This window comes from Tupaia chinensis, unplaced genomic scaffold (assembly GCF_000334495.1).
Source record: "Tupaia chinensis unplaced genomic scaffold, TupChi_1.0 Scaffold143289_1, whole genome shotgun sequence".
NCBI lineage: Eukaryota > Metazoa > Chordata > Mammalia > Scandentia > Tupaiidae > Tupaia > Tupaia belangeri.
This window is the reverse complement of record NW_006203134.1, coordinates 114,606-116,271: the sequence shown is the minus strand read 5'-3', so window position 1 is coordinate 116,271 and position 1,666 is coordinate 114,606. Positions and strand designations below refer to the sequence as shown.

The window sequence follows — 1,666 nt, the reverse complement described above, 5'->3', positions numbered from 1 at the left end:
TTTCTTTTCTCACTTTCTGTCTCTCTGTCTCTCTCTGACTGTCTGGCAAGTGCACACACCCAATAAACCTCTCAAAAAAAAAAAAAAAAAAAGAAGAAGAAGAAGATGCAGCACAGCAGAAGAAAAAGCACCTCACCTGTTCCAGGAACTTGCTCCACTTTACAACGTTTCATGGCATTTGATTGGTAGTTTGACCTGGAAGACAGAGAGACACCCAGTCAGACTGCTTTTAGGAGGGGCAGAACATAGAAATTTACTATGACCCGAAGTCTCTGGGCTGATGAGGTTTTGCACACCCCCTAGGTTCAAAATCCTGTCAGTGTTTCCATATTTCCCTCAAACTGAAGTCCCTCTCACCTCAGACCTCCCTAACTTATCCACCTACACACCATCCACAGACTAGTCTACCTTTCAGCCTCCCGAGCACATACTCCCTCAACAAACCTGCCGTCTCCTGTTTTTTTGTCCATCTGGTCTAGGAGGAAACCGCTGGGGCTCCTTGGGCGCCGAAAACCGTACATGGTGAAGGTTTTCTGGACTTCTCAGTGTCTGCAAATGCCAGTCGATGGCCCACTACAGGGAAATGAGGAGAGCTGGATCCCCCGATTCTTTCCTTTTTGTGAGAAACAGGTGACAGCCTTAAAGTTGGTCACACCCAGAGTTCCCTATCACAGAGCTATTCCCCGTGGTTTGCTCTGCTGGAACCTGCTCTGGCAATGTCAGCTCCAAGGCCGACATTCCTTTTTATGGTTTTGGAAGGGGTGGAGTCAGGGGATGTGTCAGCCTAGAGTAAGATGATTGGTACTTTTGGGTACGCCAGGTAGGAGGGCCTTGCCTCCTGAGATGTTGGAGGTGAAATTAGTCCATCCAGAGAAGTTGAATTTGAGACCACCTAATCTCATCAGAATCCTTTCCGGAACACCTACTTTCCCACTTGCATACTTCTTCACATCCCATCCTACAATGGGTTTCATTACATTTATACTCATTTTGTTTTAGATCATGTTTGTCCAGTCTAACAAATTGTTGTCCATGTGAGTGCTCTGTCATTTTTCACAGAGAGATAATGATCTGGTATTTCCAGTGAGTTTTATGGGGAAGGAGAAGAAATGTTATTCACACATAAGAAACTAAGAGACAGGCAGAGGACAGGCAGATACATTGGGATGGGATCTTTGTATTTGGTTTCCACATGATTGTCCAAACTGGTCTGGTCCAGCTTTTTGTCACAAATGAACCTGGAAAGACTCCTTTCCAGTAAACACCCTAGGAATAGCCATCACTGTGGGCCCAACACCTCACCCCACAGCAGGCCTGTGTGTCGCCTGTCAGCTTAGCCCCTCCCTCACTCTCATCCACACACACACACCATGCCACACCCCAACAGGCAAATCTCCTTCCAGCTTCTCAAGCACACACTATTCCACACAATTACTTTTTTAAGAAATTTGGTGAGTCAATAAAATGTGGAGAAAAAAAAGGAATGAATGACTACTGTAGACACAGGAGATAGTGTGGGAGGAGGGTAGGATATGTCAGAGAGTGAGCAACTTTATGTAAGCTAAGTAATTAATTAAAAATAAAAATATTAAAACAAATAACAAAAACAAACAAAAAATAAAATAAAAAGAAGGTGTGGAGTCAGGTGGTGGATTGCCCGGGACAG

At 44.7% G+C, this 1,666-nt stretch overlaps 1 protein-coding gene across 1 annotated transcript in view; it reads right to left on the bottom strand.

The window, feature by feature from the left end:
* LOC106733311 (proline-rich protein 23D1-like) overlaps positions 1-521 on the bottom strand; it is a 2,178-nt gene extending 1,657 nt beyond the window's left edge. The window contains exons 1-2 of the mRNA XM_014582252.1: positions 409-521; positions 137-195 (exon numbers count right to left, since the gene is read on the bottom strand). Of these exons, the coding sequence (XP_014437738.1) occupies positions 137-195; positions 409-521 (172 nt within the window). The remainder of the gene's footprint in view (positions 1-136; positions 196-408) is intronic.
* Positions 522-1,666: the final 1,145 nt, after the last annotated feature.